Genomic DNA, 17,364 nt, shown 5'->3' on the forward strand with positions numbered 1-17,364 from the left:
AATTTAGAGAAAAGATCTTCATCCAGAGAGTTGCTGGGCACTGGAATCCCCATTCCCAGGGAATCCAGAAGCGTTTGGACACGGTGGGATTTTGAGGTTGTCCAGGGGCCAGGAGTTGGACTGGACGATCCTTGTGGTCACCTCCAACTCAGGACAATGATCCCTCCCCACAGGGAATATGTGGGAATGGTCCATCCCGGAAGTGACTGATCCCAATCCTACCTTTTTACATCTGTCCCATGTGATTGGAGGCATCTCCCATCCCAGGGTGGGGTCCTGCCAGGGACAGCGGGGGCGGATCCGAGGAGACCTTCTCTTCTTCCCTTCTTTTCAGGCACGCAGCCTTTGGATTCAGATTCCGTTCTGTGAGGGAAAGGAGACATCCAACATCCCCATTTTCAGATCATGGAACTCCAACATCCCTATTTTCCCATCATGGAACTCCAACATCCCAATTTCCACCTTGGAGAGCTCAAACATCCCTATGGTCTCATCATGGCACTCAACCACCCCTATTCTCAGCCCCTTGAGGTTGGAAAAGCCCCCTGAGACCACAGATTCCCACCACTCCAGAGTTCCCAGGCGCCGCCCGCGGGACTGACCTCGGACCTGCTGCTCCAGGCTGAGGATGACGGCCACGGCCTGGTGGAGGATGAGGAGCTTGGTCTGGGGCTTGTCACTCTTGAGGTGGAGCTGCACCATGCGGCCCAGCTCCTTGAAGGCCTCGTTGATGTCACGCACGCGCAGCCGCTCCCGTGCGTTGTTGGCCATGCGCCGCTCCTTCTCCCGCTCCGCCTTCTGCTCCGGGGTCAGGTCCTCGTCGTCATTATTGCTGCGGGACGGAAGGCACACGGCATTTTCGAACGGCGGGCAATCGGCCAGAAGCTCCACAGTCAAGAATTCCCGAGCCACTCGTTGTTCCAACCAAAGCTGGGCCGGGGATTTGAGGAGGAAGGGTTTGGTGTGGAGGCTTTGCAAGGTGAGAATTCTGAGCTGTTTATCCAAAGCTTTTTGTTGCAATAGGGGATTACTTAGGTTGGAAAAGGCCTCTGAGGCCATGGGGTCCAACACCAGCCCATGTCCCCAAGTGCCACATCCACACGGCTTAAAATCCCTCCAGGAATGGGGATTCCACCCCTGCCCTGGGCAGCCTCTCCTAGGGCTTTAATCCCGAAGTTTGGGATTTGGGAGAACCCTTTGCCACTGAGGGTGGTTGGAGGTGCCAAAGGTTTCTGGGTTTAAATCGTGGAATCTTGGAACAGTTTGGGTTGGGAGGGAGCTTAAAGCTCATCCCATTCTGCCATCATGGGCAGGGACACTTCCACTATCCCAGGTTGCTCCAAGCCCTGTCCAACCTGGCCTTGGACATGCCAGGGATTGGGCAGCCCCAGCCAATGATAAAATCCAGCTCTAAACTTCCCAAAAATCCGTTCAGAATTTACTAAGGCTCCAAACCCTCGGAATTTACAGCAATCAAGGACTGGGAATGACAAATAATACAGAAAAGCAAAGCAAATCCAACCGTATTCCAATTTGGAAGCATGGGATGAGAGGGCTAAGAGCCTAATCGATTGATTTTGGCCTAACATCATTTCTCAGTGGCCAAATTTGGGAATTGTTGGAATGGGAGGCCATCCTGGAGCGCAGGTCCCCCAAAAGTGGCGGGTCCTGCCGGGCCAGGCGCTCCGCGATTCCGCCTGTTCCGTTCACTTCATCGAAATCCACGCAGGAATTAAATGAAGCGACACTGTTTCTCCCGTTACCTAGATCTTGACCTAGTAATGGATTTGATATCCTTCTTGTCATCCTCCAGTTTCTTGTCCTCCGAAGACTTGGCGTCCTGGAGGTTCTCGTCGCCCTCATCGTCGGATTTGATCTCGGAGCTGCCCGACGAGACGCTCTGGCCTTGCAGTCCTGTCGGGATTCCTGCAGGAAAATGGGGAGGGCGGGTCAGGAAGGGCACCCGAGTGGTGGGATGGGTTGGGTCAGAAGGGATTTTATGGATCAGCTCATTCCAAAGCCCTGCCATGGGAAGGGACACTTCCCACTAGCCCAGGTTATTCCAGCCTGGCTGGTTTGGCTTGGAAGGGATTTTAGGGATCCTCTCATTCCAACCCCTCTTCCATGGGCACCTCCCACAGGTTGCTCCAAGCCCTGTCCAACCTGGCCTTGGACACTTCCAGGGATAACAGAATCATGGAATGGTTTGGGATGGAAGGGATTTTAAGGATCACCTCATTCCAACAGTTCTTCCATGGGCTGGAACACCTTCCACTAGCCCAGGTTGCTCCAACCTGGCCCTGAACACTTCCTGGGATCATAGAACCATGGAAAGGTTTGGGATGAAGGGATTTTATGGATCAGCTTATTCCAAACCCCTGCCATGGGCAGGGACATTTCCCACTAGCCCAGGCTGCTCCAACCTGGCCAGTTTGGCTTGGAAAGGATTTAAGGATCACCTCATTCCAACCCTTCTTCCATGGGCTGGGACACCTTCCACTGGACTAGGTTGCTCCAAGCCCTGGCCTAGGTTTTATCCATCCCAGATCATGGAATGGTTTGTGTTGGAAGGGATTTTAAGGACCATCTCATTCCAACCCCTATTCCATGAGCACCTTCTGCAAGACCAGGTTGCTCCAAGCCCTTACCCATCCCAGCTCATTCCCAGCTCATTCCAAGAGCAACCACCACCCCCCAGCCAGCTCAGGGATCGCAGGTGGATTTCACTCCAAGCCAACCCCCCAGTTCCTGGATCCTGGACAACCACAAGGCTGAGCTCACTGAAGAGTCCCGCCAGAGCACCATTCCAACAGGGATGCGGGAATGTCCACTCACCCCTGTAAGGATCCTGGGGCGGGTTCAGGTCCGGGGACGTGGCTGACTGGACGGGAAGCTGCGGGACGGGCACCTGGTTGGGCACGAGCGAGTGGCTCCCGCGGAGGCTCACCCCGTCCTCCCGGTGCGCTCCCACCTGCAGGACATGGGCAGCCCTCAGGACACCTCTGGAATTCCGCCCGCGGGCTCAGGAAAACCCCTGAGGCTCTCAATGCTCCTCGCCCACCAAACGGGTGTAGAATTCCGCTGGGATTTGAGGAGGAAAGACTTGGTGCAGAGGTTTTGCAAGGGGGGAATTCTGAGCTGTTTATCCAAAAGCTTTTCGTTGGAATAGGGAATTATTTAGGTTGGGAAAGGCCTCTAAGGCCATGTCCCCAAGTGCCACATCCACATGGATTTGAAATCCCTCCAGGAATGGGGATTCCACCCCCGCCCTGAGCAGCCTCTTCCAGGGCTTCAATCCCAAAGTTTGGGATTTGGGAGAACCCTTCTCTGCCACTGAGGCTTGGAGGTGCCAAAGGCACTGGGTTTAAGTCATGGAATCCTGGAATGGTTTGGGTTGGAAGGGACTTTAAGGATCATCCCATTCCACCCCCTGCCATGGGCAGGGACACTCACTATCCCAGTTTGCTCCAAGCCCTGTCCAACTCGGCCTTGGATATTCCAGGGATGGGGCAGCCACAACCAATGATAAAATCCAGCTCTCAACTTCCCAAAAAGGGAAATCTCAGGAAGCCCAAGCCCCCAGATCCCTCGGGATGAGCCCCGGCCCTGGGATGCTCCTCACGGAGGGCACAGATGGTCCATGGCCGTGACAGACACTTGGGCAGGTAAAATGTCATTCCCATTCCCAAGGTGCCTCCCGGATTCCTTCCCATCTGTCCCCTCTCCAGCACAGCTGACAATTATCTCCAGGCCCATCTGTTTAATTGGGGGCTTCACAATTTCTCCCTGGAGCCAGGAAATCCGTCGGGAATCGCGAGTTGGCAGCGCACTCGGAATGGTGGCTCAGCCTCCTGACAGCCCCTGATGTTCCCTGTGTCACTGCATTCCCGACATCAGGAGACACATCCACAGGGATTTATTAACCACCCAATCCCAAATCCAAAGGGATACCTCCCTGCCAGCTCAGGGTTCCACCTTCCCTAAGGAAAAGGGGTGATGGAGGCAAGGAAGGAATGACCAAGAGGAATTAGCGGGGACAGGAGGAATTGGAATCCAGGAGGAACTGGGAGGGGACAGGAAAAACTGGGATTTGGGCCTCCAGGATGAGGAGAAATTGGGGTCCAGGAGATATTGGGATCCAGGCCCTCAAAACCAGGAGGAATTGGGATCCAGGCCCCCAAGACCAGGAGGAAATGGGATCCAGGAGGAATAGAAATCCAGGAGGAATGGGGGTCACTGCCACTACATTCCCACCAGGAAGCTGCTCCCTCATCCCAGACTCATCTGGATTGGGAAGGACCCCAAGCCCATCCCCTTCCACCCCCAAACTTCCCAATGCCGGTACCACCACAGCAACATTCCTTGTCCTTTATCCCACAGGATAAATCCAGCAGGGAATTGAAAGGGTGCTGTGTGTTAACCCAGGGCTGAGATAGGCCCGATTCCAAAGCCAAGCCCAGCTAAACCTGGCTTAACCCCCCCAGCAAATCCATCCCATCCCGTTGGATGTGTGTATTCCAAATGAGTCCATTCCCCGGCCCTTTCATGTGCCCGCCATCCCATAATAGTTGCCAGATGAGTGCTGGCCGGGCTATAAATAAGATCAAAAGGGAAGGAAAGGATTTAATCAGCACCAAAAAAAACACCCGGAGAGGGGAATGAAAGCAGGGAAAAGGCAAAGTTCAGAAGCTTTTTTCCACAGGAAACTTTGGTTCCAACAGAAAACTCCCTTTTTCTCCAAGAAAAAAAAAACCCAAACCTTTTTTGCCACAAAACTCCTTTTTTTTTCCCAACAGAAAACTCCCTTTTTTTCCTATAGAAAAATCCCTTTGTATCTACAGAAAATTCCACTGGGATGCTCCCATTCCCATGGAGCAGCTCTTACTGGGCTGCTCCTGCCCCACTGGAATTCTCTTACCCCAGCTGGATTCTCCTGTCCCAGAGAACAGGATGTTCCTATTCCACTGGGATGCTCCCATTCCCATGGAGCAGCTCTTACTGGGCTGCTCCTGCCCCACTGGAATTCTCTTACCCCAGCTGGATTCTCCTGTCCCAGAGAACAGGATGTTCCTATTCCACTGGGATGCTCCCATTCCCATGGAGCAGCTCTTACTGGGCTGCTCCTGCCCCACTCGGATTCTCCCATTCTCATGGAGCAGCTCTCACTGGGATACTCCTGTCCCACCGGGATACACGCACCCCACTGGAATTCTCCTGTCCCACTGGGATGCTCCCAATTCTATGGAGAAGCTCTTGCTGAGATCCACCTGCCTCACCGGGATTCTCCTGTCCCACTGGGATATTCCCATTCCCATGAAACAGCTCTTATTGGGATGCTCCTGTCCCACTGGGATTCTCCTGCCCCAGTGGGATGCTCCTGTCCCAATGGGATGTTCCTGTTCCACCTGGATGCTCTCATTCCCATGAAGCAGCTGTTACTGGGATTCTCCTGCCCCATTGGGATGCTCCTGACCCGCTGCCATGGGGCAGATCCCACTAGGATTCTCCTGCCATGGGGCAGCTCCCACTGGGATACTCCTGTCCCACTGAGCTGCTCCTGTCCCACTGAGCTGCTCCTGTCCCACTGGGATGCTCCCATTCTCATGGAACAGATCTTGCTGGGATTCTCCTGCCCCACTGGGATTCGCCTGTACCACTGGGATGTTCCTGTCCCACTTGGATGTTCCCATTGCCATGGAGCAGCTCCCACTGGGACACTCCTGCCCCAATGGGATGTTCCCATCCCATTGGGATTCTCCCATTCCTATGAGGCAGCTTCCACTGGGATCATCCTACACCAGTCGGATCATCCCATCCCAATGGGATACTCCCGCCCCCCTGGGCCGCTCCCATTTCCCCCGAGCCACTCCCGCCCCACCAGGCTGCTCCTCTCCCACCGGGACGCTCCCGCCGGCCCCCCCCGGCCGTGCCCGCTCACCATGATGGAGTGGCGGTTTGCCGAGAGCAGCCCGGTGCCGTAGCCGGCGCCCAGCCCGGCCATGGCACCGTTGTGGGCGCCCAGCAGCCCGTGCATGTCCCCGTGGGCCCCGGCCATGGGCGCCGCTCCCACCGCGTGGTTCCGCAGCACGTGGATGGCGTCGTCCAGCCGCTCCAGCCGGTCCTCGATCCGGCTCTGCTGCGGGGTGGGAAAAGTGGGAATGGTGTGAGGAGCCCGCCCCAGGATACAGCCAGGCCTCCCTGCTCAGCCCCTTGTGCTTCCACCTTATTATCCTTGGATTTGCTAGGTTTTCCTTGGATTTTTTTTCTCTTAAGGAACGGGTTTGCTTCCCTAGGCAATGCCACACCCTAGGGAAGGTTGAACCCCGGGGAGTATTGAGCCCTAAGGAATGTTAACGAGTCCAGCTTTGATTTTCATGGGCAAAACAGGTTCAATGATTCCTCATGAACATGAATCAGGCCAGGACAGCATTCGCCCTCCAGGTCTCAGCAGAGCTGGAGTGAGAGCGAGGTAAAAGAAGGATTCAAAAACTGAAAATTCCAAAGGAAAATCAAAAAGAAAAGCAGGAGAAGGAAAGAAACAAAGAGGTTTTGCTGCCATTTTCCTCCCCGCTCAAATAATCCCAGGATCACACACGGAGAGGAGGAGGAACTACCAGGTCCTGCAGCCACGGGGGTTTAATCCCTACAGGTTGGAGCTCCCAAGGGATGGGGAACCTCAACAGGACATTTCCCGAGTCCCCAGGGGCCAAAGAATCTCAACAGAACACTTCCCAAGTGCTGGAGAATCTGGAACCTCACCAGGACACTTCCCAAGTCTCCAGGTGCTGCAGAACCTCAACAGCACAGTCCTGAAGTTCCCAGGGGCTAAGGAACCTCAACAGGACACTTCCCAAGCGCTGGAGAACCTGGAACCTCAATAGGACACTTTCTAAGTTCTGGAGAACCTGGAACTTCACCAGGACAGTCCCCAAGTCTCCAGATGCTGGAGAATCCCAACGGGACAATCTCAAGAGCTGTGGAACCTCCCCAGGACCCTGAGCTGCCAAGGGAACCAGGCAGAGCTGCTGGAGCTCCTCAGCAAAGCCCCCAGCCATCCCCTGCTCTCCAGAACCTCCACAGGAAAGCCTGGAAACACTGGCTTCCATCAGCACAAGGATTTCTGGACTGGGGTGAAAAACCAGCCCATCCTAATTCCTGACTCCAGTAAACTTCCCGATACTTCCAACGGAGACCATCCCTTCCCTTGGTCCGTGGGGACAGGACCAGCACCATCATCTCCATCACCGCACAGAGACCCCTCACCATCACTTCCACCACTCTGCAGGGAGAGGACCAGGACCACCATCTCCCTCACTCCAGGAGACCCCTGACCATCACATCCCTCATTCCATGGGGATCCCTGACCATCACCTCCCTCATTCCAGGGGACTCCTGACCATCATCTCCCTCATTCCATGAGGAGAAGACCCCTGACCATCACCTTCCTCATTCCCCACGGAGAGAATCCTCACCGTCATCTCTCTCACTCCATAGGGACCCCAGACCATCATCTCTGTCATTCCACGAGGAGAAAATCCCTCACCATCACCTCCCTCATTCCATGGGGATCTCTGACCATCATCTCCCTCATTCCATGAGGATCCTTGACCATCCTCTCCCTCACCCCACAGGACTCACGGATGCACCATCCTGAGTCCACCACATCTTCCTACTCCCATCCATCCACCCATCCATCCGTTCCCCCCATCTCCCTCCTCACCCTCTTTCCTGCTCCTCACCCCCTTTCCAGCAGATCCCAACACCCCCTTTCCCTCTCGGGAACACCTCCAACCCTCCCCGCCCCGGCTCCACCACGCGACTTCCGCAGGGATGAGACTTCCGGGGCCGCTCCGGGCGCGCAAAACCTGCATGGGAGGAAGCGGCGGATGGAGCACGACATCACTGAACGCAAGGAATTCCCGCAGGAAGGAGGTCACCGGTTGGAACATACCAGGGAGTGTAAGGGACCTTCATAATTGGGAGATGATGCCGCTTGACCTCCATTCCTAGACCAAACAGCTGTTCCTGCTAATAAGTAAAATCGGAGTTACCGTTGGAACTCAGCGAGCGCAACGTTCCCGACTTTTCTGGGACGCTTTTTCCGAGGCGTGGGAATGGCCTGTGCCGAGTCGGAGCTTCCCAAGGCGCTCCTCTGCGGGAGCCTCGGCGGAACTCCTGCACTTGGAGCTCAAACTCGGCCTCACGGCGCTGGGAGGAAAAGGGATTCCTGCTCTCCAGGAGCTTGCCAAGGAAACAATTCCAGCTCTTCCTTCAATCCACTTCTATTCCCTAATTTTCTATACTGGTTTGACCCTGGGTTATCCCTATTTCCCACTGGGAAGCAGCACAGCCCAAATTATCAGGGAATTCTCCCTCTGGCTCAGCCCCTTCCATAGGGAAAGGAAGGAGACACACAGTCCCTTCTAAATTTTGGGGTAATTCCAGGGAAAATAAGGGTGGGAAGTTGTTTTTGGGGGTGTGGGACCCCCCAAGCCAGGTCAGGTGGTCCCTCTGTCACTTCCATAGGTTTCATCTCAATTTTGCAGGATGAAGGTGGGTGTGGCGCCCTCCTGGACCTGCCCTGACCATCCCTCCTTCCCAAAGGGTCCATCCCTCTTCTCCAAAGGAATGTCTGGGAAGTGGGACAACACGTGAGAGGATCAGGAGCTCCCCATGGAGAGCAAGGGATGATCCCACTTTTCCCTGCCCTACAGAGACACGGTGGCCTCAGCTCCGTCTCCGGATTCCCAGTGAGTTAATCGGTATCCAAGGGATCTTGGATTACACCCGGGCTCCAAGTGGGATCTTCAGGGAGGTAGGATGTGCTGCTGGGAGGAGGAGCCAGCTGGAAAAGGGTCACAGATTAAAAACTGGGAATGCCAGTCCGAGGACTATTTCCACCTCCTGATGCTCATGAGAACAACCCCAGGCCTAGGGATTTGGGGAAAGGATGCAAATATTCCAATAAAGTCCAGGATCACAAAATCATGGAATGGACTGGGTTGGAAGGGACCTCTAAAGGTCATTCAGTCCAACCCTGGGACACCTCCCACTATCCCACATTGCTCCAAGTCTTGTCCAGCCTGGCCCTGGAGAAATCCAGGGATGGAGCAGCTCCTCTGGACAACCTGTGTCAGTGTTTTACCTCCCTGATCCTAAAAAAACCTTCCTAAAATCCAACTGCCCGGACTTAGCTCCAAACCATCGCCCTGCCGTTCCTGGGGGATGTCCCTGAGGTGCAGGAAGCTCCACAGGGATAACCTGGGATATTCTGGGAGACACATACACTGGGAGCTGCAACAACCTTCTCTCTGCACCAGAGGCAGGACACCGAGGCGGGACACCCCGGTCTGAGCTCGGGTAGGGATCTCTTCCCAAAAAAAACCCACCTTAGGAGGACCCGTTCCGTAAAATAGAATCATAACAATACCTGAGAGAGAAGGGGGAGAACCAACAGGAGTTGAAGGATTTGATGAAAAGCTGTTGTTGGTGTGATCTGGAGAATAGATCTTTAAAAGATGATACACAATTAATCTAAAGCCGTCACAACCCGATCCAGACAAAAAAAAAGCTTGGAATTCTTATGCATTCCATTCATTTCAATGAAAGCAGGACAGGCTGGAAAATTCCTTCCGATCCAGTCAATTAATTCCAGGAGAGTTGAAAGCCTCTCGGCTGTGCCAGTCAGCTCTTTGATGCACAGGAGAGGAGGAAGCTGGACACCGAGTCCCTCGGGAAGGGACTCCGGGGATTGGGATTTCAGGGATCGGCTCCGACACCATTTTATTGTCTCGACTTCATTTTATGAACGAGTGTCATGAGAACTCAAAGGAACCCACTGTGCCCAGAAAATAATAGGGATGGTCCTGGTTAAAGGGCAGCCAGTGCCACTGGGATAGCGGGAACAGGGCGGGAATATCCCAGTGGGAGCTGGGAAGCGCTGCGTCCAGTTATCCCAGAAAAACATGGGAACTGCTGCCTTTAACAGCCACCACATGAACTGGAGAGGTGGAGCTGCCATAGAACAGAGAGAACCTCCAGGGATTTCCAAAGGAATCCTGTTGGAGGGTGGTCTGGGAGTGCAGGAGTCATTCCTACTGCTGGGTTCCCTCTCCCGTGGAAAAGTGGGATGGACTTGGCACACCTCAAGCCTTCTCCTCTTTCCACTCTTATCCTACCCTAAAATTCCCTCTAAAGCTTTCCCAACACCCCCTTTCCCTGATTATCCCCCATTCCAGCCGGCACGGGCTCCAGGGGGGCAATCTGCTGCTCATCTCCAGCAACTCCAGCTGGAGAACTGGGACTCAAATTCCCTTCCCAAGGGGTCAACATGGGAATTCCAAAGTAAATGTTTCCTTACAGAGGCGAGTGCTTTCCCCAGGGCATCACCAGTCTGCGAACTTCCCGCTGCCCCACTTCCTCTGTTGGCTGCAAGGCAAAAAATTCCATGTAAAACCAGCCAGGGGAACATCCCAAAATTCCTACTCCTGCTCCACCTTCAGGAATTCGTTTATTTAATTAATTTGTTATTTAATTGCTTTTAATTAGAGAAGAGTCACTTTTAATTTAATTCAGCCTCACTTGACTCTATTAGAGATTTTTTTTCCCAGTCTTATGGAATGGCTTGGGTTGGAAAGGGACCACAGGGATCATCATTCCAACCGTTAATGGGCTGGGAAAGCTTCCACGAGACCAGGTTGCTCCAACCTGGCCTTGGACACTTCCAGGGATTGGGAAAGAGCCCCAAGAAGGGAGCAGAGACCTGGCAAGTCCCTCAAGGAGGAAAGGATGGCAGAGGGTGGTTCCTTCAGGGCAGGAACTCAAAAACAGGGATATTCCAGCCTGGAAAAGCCAAGCCAGGAGGCAGCAAGGCACCGGGAAGATCCTCCACATTGGGAAGCTCATGGCTCATCCCGTTCCATGGGCAGGGACACCTTCCACCAGCCTAACTCCAAGCCCTGGCACAATTCCAGGGACCAGGAATCCACAACCCCTGGGAGAACTCGGCCTCTGAGCCTGGTTTAGTTCCTCCTTTGTTCCCAGATCCTAAAAAAACCCCCACGTCCATCTGTTGCTGGTCGACCCCACCCTCCATTCCTCCGGCATTAGTGCCGCTCCGCCATCCCGCACGGAATCACGTGTGTAATCCGAACCATGTGTCCCCATTTCCCCGTCACTTCATCACGGAATCGCTCCCGGAGAGACCAAACAGGGGGTTCTCATTTCCCGTCTTTAACCATTCCCGGGCTGCGCCAGCGGTGACTCCCAGCGCTGCTCCCGGGGCTCACCCAGGATGGAGTCGGTGCCGTTGGCCGGGGGGGTGCAGGACGAGGCGCTGTAATGGTTGGTCCCGCTCCGGTGGAACGTGGACATCGGAGGAAGACTGGAGTTGATGTCGGCTGAGGAGTGGGATGGGTAGCTCTGTGCCGAGAAAAACAGGGAATGCTGGGATTACAAAGAGGGTGGGACGCTGCTCGTGGTGCCCCGAGGGCGGTTGGAAGGGATTTTTAGGATCATCTGGTCCCATAGACAGGGACACCTTCCATAGCCCAGGTTATTCCAACCTGGACACTCCCAGGGATGGGGCAGCCACAGCTTCTCTGGGAATTCCAGCCCAGCCCCTCCCCACCCTCCCAGCCAGGAATTCCTTCCCAATATCCCATCTAACCCAGTGGGAAGCCATTCCCTATGTCCTGTCCTTCCAGGTCCTCATCCCAAGTCCCTCTCCAGCTCTCCTGGAGCCCCTTTAGGCCCTGGAAGGGGCTCTGAGGTTTCCCTAGAGCCTTCTCTTCTCCAGGTGGATATTCCCAGCTCTCCCAGCCTGGCTCCAGGGCAGAGGGGCTCCAGCCCTCGGAGCCTCTCCGTGGCCTCCTCTGGACCTGCTCCAACACCTCCAGGTTGGAGATCCCAGCCCTGGGAGTGTCCCAGCACTAAAATGGGTTGGGTTGAAAGGGATTTTAAGGATCCTCCAATCCCACCCCTTGTCGTGGGTTGCTCCAGCCTTGGGCACTTGCAGGGCTGGAGCAGCCATGGATTCTCTGGGAAGCCCCCATCCCGTCCCGCTGTCCCTTCCCCGGGATCCTCACCAAGCGGTCGTGCGGGTGGAGGCTGCAGTAGCTGCTGGACTGGGGAATGTGGGAAGAGTTGCCCAGCATTCCCCCGTAGCCAGGCTGGTTCATCCCGCTGGAGGAGCTCCAGGGGTCGCTGCTGTGGTGGCCATCTGCAAGACAGGAATCAGGGAATCAGGGAATCGTGGAGCGCTTTGGCGCGGAAGGCACATCCCACACCGTCTAATCCACGGGCAGAGACACCTCCCACCATCCCGGGTTGCTCCCAGCCCATCCAGCCTGGCCTCGGACACTTCCAAGGGTAAATCTTTGATATATCATTAGAATCCTGGTAATCTCCAGCTCTGGAATTCCAGAGGAGCTTCAGAGCTCTTGGGGTGATAATAAATGAAAAGGATTAGGAAAAAATTCCTTCACGGAATTCCCAACTCTGGGAATGTTATCAGTTAATTTATCCCAAATTCCTTTGGATTTCCATGTAATCATGACAACCTGGAAGCAGCAAGACCTGGAAAAATTCAGGATTCAGCCTCATTTTAACCCCATAGCTCTAATTCCACGTGCAGGGAAACAGGGATATGGAGACAGGGCTTTTAGGGAAACGATCCCAAAATGGCTCAGCTACGGACAAATTAAATATAAACCTGGAGAAAAAAAGCTGGAAAATCTGTTTCCTTCCTACCTTGCATGAAGAAGGAGCTGGGAAAAGTGCTGGCTGCTGGTTTGGAGGAGGGATAACCCGGAGAATCCCTGTTGTAGTCGGCAGTACTGGCTGAGGGAGCATAAACCTGGGGAAAAAAAAAAAAGGCTCCTTTAGCCCTCAAAATCGAGTTTTCCGGTGAAATCCCTTCCCAATCCCCCCAGAATGCAAAACCCGGGTGACTGGAAAGTCAATTCCCAGCTTCAAAAGCAGCTCCGGGCTGACATTTTCCAGCTTGGAGCGGGAATATTTGTCCAAGTCTGGGTTCTGTAAATCCAATTAGGCAGCAGATGGACATATGTTCCTCCTCGAGCCTCCCGGAGCTTAAAATAAACAGGAACTGGGAACAATGAGGAGTTCTTTTGGGATGAAAGCATGTGGCCTTTGCCCACCTTGGCACACAACTGAAACTGCTCCAAAATTCCCGGCTTTCAGCTGGACACACGTTAATTTTCCGACCGCGCCGGTACTGGCAACGTGGAATTATGGTGTTATGCCGGGATACGAAATTCCCAGGGATCCAGCCTGAAAGGAGTCTGAAAAAGCTGGAGCAGCACGAGACCACCAACACAGCACGGGGACACTCCAGGGGGGAAAACTCCGCCTCTCCCCGGAACGACTCAAGTCATCCCTACAAAAAGCCGGGAGCGGGTGCCAAACACTCCTCACTCCCAGTTTTCCCTAAGTCACCAGAGCCCAGCCACTGGAATTCTCCCTCTGAGCTCCAGAGGGAATTTGAAGGCCGGATCCCCCGAGCCAGGCCGGCTGGATGCAGGGAAGGTGTTGCGCAGGGTGGGATGGATTCCTGCCACTCCCGCTCTCCAGATGGTCGGGAAGGCTGAATCCCTGTCATCTCCTGGATGAAAATGGATCCCTTCCTGCCTCCATTTTGAAGCGGCAGCAGCTCCCAGGAGTTGGCACCACGCCCGCTCCCGGCATTCGCGGAGAATAGGGAAGAGAAATCCAGGGAAGTGCAGCTGGAAGAGACCCCGGGGCTGAAAAGGCTCCTCTCCACAGAACCCCCCCAAAACCAGGGAGAGCAGGGGCAGGGGGTGGGATGCGGAGGGACATCCCACTGGAGTTCCTGGAGGCGCATCCCGGGCGGCACATCCGGAGGGTTGGGAATTTCAGCAGTGGCTCCGTGGTGGGGCCAACGCTCCAAAGGAAAGAAGTGGGAGTGAATCCCAGGAAAGCTGGAGACTTTGGATGGGTAAATCAAGAGGCAACACTCTGCGCCCACCAGATCCCGGATCATGGAGCGGGAGATTCCGGCTGGGATGAGACACCACCCAAGGCACCAGGATCACGGGAGAGGAAGTTCCATTCCCATGCCACCATTTCTTGGGATTAAGGGCATGGATGCACTGCACGGAACACCAAATCCTGCTGCCTGCTCAGGATTTGGGAATGAGGCTCCAGGTGCTCTCCTCATCCCAGAGAGGGAGGGTCAGGGATACAGGGAAGAGGCTTTGGAAAAGCCTGAGAGACGGTGGGAGGCACCACAGAATTCCAGGACAGCTGGGGGTGGAAGGGATTTTAAGGATCATCCCATTCCATGGGCAGAGACACCTTCCACAGACCAGGTTATTCCAACCCGGACGTGGACACTTACCAGAGATGGAAGTCTTTGGGAATCTGCGCCAGGGCCTCCCCAGCATATCTCCATCCCTGGAATTGTCCCAGGCCAGCTTGCAGCATCCTGGTGGGAGGTGTCCCTTCCCAGTGGAAGCGCTGATCCTCAAAATCCCTTCCAACCCCAACCATTCCATGGTTCTCCATCCATCCATCCATCCCAGCCTCATTCCCAATTTGATGGCAAATCTGGATCTGGGGACATCAATATCCATCTGGAAAACCCGAATTTAGCAACTCCCTGACTCACCCGGGAGGTTGGAGATGGTGAAGAATGATCCCGGAAAAACACGCCATTCCGGAGCAAATCCCACCACACTGGAGCCATTTTGGGAGCAAATCCCAAACACCTTTTCTTTAAATTCCTGGGGATGGAGCCTGGGTTTGCTTCCATCTGAGCATCCTGGAGTGCTCCTGCTGGATGGACCCCAGTGTCTTGGGGATTCAAAGCTTCCCAAATTAAGGATGAAGAGCCTTGAGAAGTCCTATCAGCTACCAGGTGAACCGGGAGTGGGATATCCGTCTCCGGTGGGAATCACCAAGCACCAGGAGATGCCTCCGGGATCCACCCTGGAACAGCTGCAGGTGTTTGGGAACCCAACCCAGCTGGAAAATTAAGAATTATAGAGTCCCAACTCCTGGCCCCGTGAGGACAACTCTAAAATCCCACCTGGGAGCGTTGTCCAAAGGCTCCTGGAATGACAGTGCCGTGAGCACTTCCCTGTTCCAGTGCCTGACCACCTCGTGGGGAACCTTATCCCAAAATCCAGCCTATCCCCTGCCACAGCTCCAGCTGTTCCCTTGGATCCTCCCACCGGTCACCTGCCCTTTGTGCCACAACTTCCCTGGTCACGACAGGCCTCGTTCTTCCCGCTCCGGCCTCCGGAGCCCGGGAATGCTGCACCCACACGGACAAACAAGACGGGGGGAAAACTCCAATAGTAATTAAAAAAATACTCTCTAAATCCCATTTTTCCTCCTTTCCAACCCCTGAGGGACACGCTCCGTGCTGTCCTCGCTCTTCCCCATCTGGCTTGGGACGAAATCCCTCAGTTCAGTGCAAAATTCCCTCATTTCAGTGTGAAATTCCCTCATTTTCAATGAAAATCCCCAAAGTAACCCTCCCTCCCCAACCCGCTCCAGGTTTCCAGTGCTTTTCCAACAGCAGGTCCCTTAATTTGGGCCACATGTGTCCGGGGGAGCGGGGGGAGAGGAAGAGGAGCGGGCCGCGGGGGCGGCGGGCGCGGATGAAAAGCCAGGGAAGCGCATTCCCGGCGCGGGCTGGAAGGGGCCGGAAGGAAAAGGCACCCACCCACCTCGGCCCGACCTGCGAGGGCCCCAATCCCAACCAGATGTCGGCGCTTCCAGAGCCTTCTCCCGGCACAAACACTCCCAGGGCCAGCAAAGGTAATTGGGAGCAGCTGAGCTCCAGCGCAGAGCAGCACATGGAAAAAAAAACCCCGGAGCCCGGAGCAGGATGAGATTCCAGGCCCTGCCGAGTGCAGTGGGAAAACAAGTGGAGCGGGAAGGAAAAGCACCTGTCCGGCACAGGGGGCGGAGAAGGCTGGGATCAGCACACCCAAAGCACTCCAGAACCCTGGAATTGCCGCTGGAGCCGGTTGTCCGGCACACAGTGAACCTCCCGGGATCGCAGGTTTAATCCTGGGATTATCACAAGCATGGAATGCTCTGGGGTGGAAGGGATTGAAGGATCATCCAGTTCTCTGGGCAGGGACACCTTCCATAGCCCAGGTTATTCCAACCTGCCCTTGGACACTTCCAGGGATCCAGGGGCAGCCACAGCTTCTCTGGGAATTCCATCCCGGTCTCTCACCGCCCTCCCAGCCAGGAATTCCTTCCCAATATCCCACCTAACCCATCTGGAAGCCATTCCCTGCGTCCTGTCCCTCCAGGTCCTCATTCCAAGTCCCTCACCAGCACTGGGAATTCCTGGCTGGGAGAGTCGTGAGGGACTGGGATGGAATTCCAAGAGAAGCGGTGGCTGCCCCATCCCTGGAAGTGCCCAGGGTCAGCTTGGAATAACCTGGACTATGGAAGACGTGTGGGCTGGGAATGAGATGATCCTTCCATTTCCCCCATCCCGGGATTCTCCGCTCCCCCCCGGAATGCCATCCCAGCACCCCCCGAACATCAGCTGCCTGACTTTTCCTCCCTTCTCTCACTCTCCGGGATCCTCCAAAGCCGCAGATCCTGCTGGCTCAAATGTTTTCCAGATGGGAAGGCCGAGCTCTGCGCTCGGAAACGCCCGGAGTTAAAAAGGGGTCAAGGAAATTAGAGAGGGAAGAAAAAAATTCTGCCCTGATGTCATCCCTGCGCAGCAGGACACGGCTGGAAAAGCAACAGGAACGGCCCAGAGCCGCAGCTTTTCCAGCCACACTCTGATTGCTTCCTGATCCTTCACAAGATCATGGAATGGTTGGGCTTGGAAAGCCCATCTCGTTCTGTAAGGACACCTTCCACTCTCCCAGGTTGCTCCAAGCCTTGTCCAGCCTGGATTGATTTCTCCATCCAAGGTCATTCCCAAAGCAGTCCAGGAGCAAAATCACCCCCCAGCCAGCTCAAGTGGATTCTGCTCCAACACATCCCTAATTCTGGGATCCTGGAAAACCAGGAGGCTGAGCTCGCTGAATGGTCCCAGCATGACACTTCCAACAGGGATTAGGGAAGGAAAACAGAGAGCGAGAGGAATGACAAGAGGAAAACACCAAGGAATGGGTGAGGAGATTGGATCCACCCCTGCCAGGGCTGGCCAACCCTTTCCAGGCAGGAATTTTCCCTCATGTCCAACCTAAATAAATCCCTGCAGGAATGGGGACTCCATCCCTGCCCTGAGCAGCCTCTTCCAGGTCTGGAAACCCTTTCCAGGCAGGAATTTTCCCTCATGTCCAACCTAAATCCCTGCAGGAATGGAGACTCCATCCCTGCCCTGGGCACCCTTTCCAC

At 54.9% G+C, this 17,364-nt stretch overlaps 1 protein-coding gene across 19 annotated transcripts in view; it reads right to left on the reverse strand.

The window, feature by feature from the left end:
• LOC135406692 (transcription factor 4-like) overlaps positions 1 to 17,364 on the reverse strand; it is a 117,893-nt gene that overhangs the window by 3,030 nt on the left and 97,499 nt on the right. For 14 of the 19 annotated variants that reach the window (XM_064641064.1, XM_064641063.1, XM_064641062.1 and 11 more), the window contains 11 exons: positions 12,751 to 12,856; positions 12,087 to 12,220; positions 11,289 to 11,421; positions 10,361 to 10,428; positions 9,431 to 9,509; positions 7,952 to 8,028; positions 5,939 to 6,136; positions 2,836 to 2,971; positions 1,764 to 1,926; positions 603 to 832; positions 223 to 363 (listed from right to left, as the gene is read on the reverse strand). In XM_064641064.1, the coding sequence (XP_064497134.1) occupies positions 227 to 363; positions 603 to 832; positions 1,764 to 1,926; positions 2,836 to 2,971; positions 5,939 to 6,136; positions 7,952 to 8,028; positions 9,431 to 9,509; positions 10,361 to 10,428; positions 11,289 to 11,421; positions 12,087 to 12,220; positions 12,751 to 12,856 (1,461 nt within the window). In that variant the 3' untranslated portion in view covers positions 223 to 226. The remainder of the gene's footprint in view (positions 1 to 222; positions 364 to 602; positions 833 to 1,763; positions 1,927 to 2,835; positions 2,972 to 5,938; positions 6,137 to 7,951; positions 8,029 to 9,430; positions 9,510 to 10,360; positions 10,429 to 11,288; positions 11,422 to 12,086; positions 12,221 to 12,750; positions 12,857 to 17,364) is intronic. The other 5 variants (XM_064641058.1, XM_064641072.1, XM_064641056.1 and 2 more) reach the window with 4 other exon arrangements.

This window comes from Pseudopipra pipra, chromosome Z (genome assembly GCF_036250125.1).
Source record: "Pseudopipra pipra isolate bDixPip1 chromosome Z, bDixPip1.hap1, whole genome shotgun sequence".
NCBI lineage: Eukaryota > Metazoa > Chordata > Aves > Passeriformes > Pipridae > Pseudopipra > Pseudopipra pipra.